At 45.0% G+C, this 3,179-nt stretch overlaps 1 protein-coding gene across 1 annotated transcript; it reads left to right on the top strand.

Moving 5' to 3' along the window:
* Nucleotides 1–2,012: 2,012 nt before the first annotated feature.
* OR2K2 (olfactory receptor family 2 subfamily K member 2) lies at nucleotides 2,013–2,963 on the top strand (the record flags this gene model as incomplete). The annotated part of the gene is made up of 1 exon (XM_082695141.1): nucleotides 2,013–2,963. One exon carries the CDS (start codon nucleotides 2,013–2,015, stop codon nucleotides 2,961–2,963), a length of 951 nt encoding a protein of 316 aa, XP_082551267.1.
* Nucleotides 2,964–3,179: the final 216 nt, after the last annotated feature.

The raw sequence follows: 3,179 nt of genomic DNA, 5'->3' as shown, positions 1-3,179 counted from the left end.
ACACACACTCTTAGTTACTTTAAAATAATTTCTCTCTCTCTCTCTTTTTTTTTTTAAAGATTTTATTTATTTGTTTGCAGAGAGAGAGGGAGACAGTGAGAGAGGGGAGTGGGAGAGGGAGAAGCAGGCCTCCTGCTGAGCAGGGAGACTGATGCTGGGCTCGATCCCAGGACCCTGGGATCATGACCTGAGCTGAAGGCGGATATTTAATGATTGAGCCACCCAGGCACCCCTAAAATAATCTCTTATAATAACAAAATAAAATTTTTGTACAGAATTTCCTAAATATAAAATCTGGCAGAGGAATCCCTAAGAAATAACCTGTTAACTAAGAAATGAGTAAGAACACCCAACTGTGCTGATGTAAGAAAAATGGAGCTCTTGGGAGGAGAAGCAGAGACTCTGCGGGCTCAAGGACCACAAAGGAAAGTCCTGCTGATAGGCATTCCCTAGAATACCAACAGCGTCCTGGGCGGGAGCTGATAAGGTCTGGACCGACCATGCAAGCTGCTGGGGGGCTGGCGAGCAAAACAGGATACAGCGGAAGGGCTTGCCAGTAGGCTGGGAATGAGATACAGTGAGGGAGAGGTCACGGAGAATAATGTGATATAACGAAAACCGTTGGATAAATGCTATGCTCCTGCTCTAGGAGCATGATAGAAGTTATTGCTCCCAACGTGATTATACCATCACCCTGTGTACCAGTTTTGGAAATAATGGGGGAACTGGGAGGCAAATGATAACTCTGGCTCCCGCGGAGAAACCGAGAAGGAACACCAGGAGCACCGTGATGAGAAAGGGAAGAGGGAAACATTGTAAGTAAATCGAGAAAGTGAAGAGGGAAACATTGTAGGTAAACGGGATCAGGGAGGAATCTGCCTGTGAGAGAAAGAGCAAAGGTAGGATGTGCCCAGGGAACAGGACGACAGCGGGGAAAGTTTCAGCATGAGGATATCTGAAAATAGAAAGGAAAGGACTGGTAGGGAAAGGGGAATGATTGAAGGTGAAGAAGACCAGTGTCAGTGCAGAAGCGAGGCACACATTTGTTTTCTTTCTGTTCACACGGAATGTAAGAAAACCAAACCATTCAGCGTCCTGTTTATCATGAGATCATCTGTAATCTTCTTTTCCAGGAGATTTTAAGATAGCTTAAAAAGGGAGTTTCATTTCTGCATCTTTGAGATCTTCGTGGGTTTTAATGTAGAAGGAGGCTATTGCCTGCGAGTCCTGGTATTCAGCACGACTTACGTACTCACGAAGGTACGGGTCTCAACCCTAAATGGGACCGTGCCACGGACGTGTCGGTGTTTGAGTAAGGAGGCTTATTTCATGTGACTTGTAAACTGGCTTTTCAATATCATCAGAAAGGGTCCCTACAATGCTTTAAACAATGTCATCATTTCTGAGATAAGTGTGTGGACCTCCAAGCTACTCACTGGGAAGGAAAGAGTATATTTAGACCAAGAGTTTCATAGTCCCAGAACAAATTCATTGATTTGTTTCAGTGTCCCTCCTTTTCTTCCACTGACGATCATCACTATTTATTTATTTATTTATTTATTACAAACCTGCTTTCTTTACTTCCCTTATCTGGCTTAATTTTCTAATCTGTGTTCAGTTTATTCAGTGTACATTCCTGTTTTTTTGTTGCACAGTACTTTCACATCTTTGCTGGAAAACTACCGCATGCTAAGCATAGGAGAGCAGGCTGAGATCCAGGTAAAAATGTGTTTATTCTTGTTTTCAAGTTGATTCTTTTCTAAATTTTGCTGTGGAAGAATCAACTTTTTATGTAGATCAAACCTGTTCTCTCTCTCTCACACACACACACACCGCTTTTAGGTCAATAGGTAAGTGCTGTGATTTCTTGTGGTAAAATTGTATTTATGATAGTGAAAATAAGTTTGAAAGTGTTTTCCTAATGAAACGAACTTGACACTTGATACGTCTCTTTGTGTCTCAGATGAAGTGGAGAGAGTACTATTAGAATAATACAGGTGCAAAAAAAGGAAATGCAAGGAGAAAACCTCACCGTTTGGAGCTTTTTTTTCCTGGAGGGTTTTTCTAGATACCCAACGTTAGAGATTGCCCTCTTCGTCTTCAGCCTTGTGATGTTCCTGATAACCCTCTTGGGCAACAGCACTCTGATCTTGATCACTGTCCTAGATGCACGCCTCCAAAGCCCCATGTACTTGTTCCTTGGAAATCTCTCTTTCATGGATATTTGTTACACATCTGCTTCCATTCCCACTTTGCTGGTGAACGTGCTGTCATCCCAGAAAACCATTATGTTTTCTGGGTGTGCCGTACAGATGTATCTGTCCCTTGCCATGGGCTCTACAGAGTGCGTGCTCCTGGCCGTGATGGCGTATGACCGCTACCTGGCCATTTGCAACCCCCTGAGGTACCCTATCCTCATGAACAGGCGGGTCTGTGTGCAGATGGCTGCTGCCTCCTGGGTGACGGGTTGTCTGACCGCCCTGCTGGAAACCAGTTTCGCCCTGCGGGTACCCCTCTGCGGGAATCTCATCGATCACTTCACGTGTGAGATCCTGGCCGTGCTGAAGTTAGCTTGTGCGGAGTCACTGCTCGTGGACATGGTCATGCTGGTGGTCAGTGTGCTCCTCCTGCCCATCCCGATGCTCTTAATTTGCATCTCTTATGTCTTCATCCTTTCCACCATCCTGAGAATCAGCTCAGCCGAGGGAAGAAGCAAAGCTTTTTCGACCTGTGGTGCGCACTTGACCGTGGTGATCTTGTATTATGGGGCTGCCCTCTCCATGTACCTAAAGCCTTCTTCCTCGAGCTCACAGGAAGTAGATAAGGTCATCTCACTGCTCTATGGAGTGCTGACCCCTATGCTGAACCCCATCATTTACAGCTTAAGAAACAAAGAAGTCAAAGCTGCCATGAGAAAAGTGCTGGGTCAGGTACCATTGTTGCGAACACATGAAAGTCTCTGACTCAGGTGCGCTCCTGGCAGAATTCACCAGAAATTCTGTTCACCCTTAGAATGCTCACGTCACCCCTAGCCCTATAATTTTACAGTTGAGACATATGTGCACACCGAAGACATTGGATAATAGTAGGTTCCAGTTGGCCTTTGGTAATATTTTCTGTCTGCTATATTTCATGGCTGGAGAAGCTTTGGTTTGTAACATCCTCCCACATTTGCTCCC

This window comes from Mustela nivalis (genome assembly GCF_964662115.1).
Source record: "Mustela nivalis genome assembly, chromosome: 13".
NCBI lineage: Eukaryota > Metazoa > Chordata > Mammalia > Carnivora > Mustelidae > Mustela > Mustela nivalis.
The sequence above is the reverse complement of the archived record's forward strand: the minus strand, read 5'-3'. Positions and strand labels throughout refer to the sequence as shown.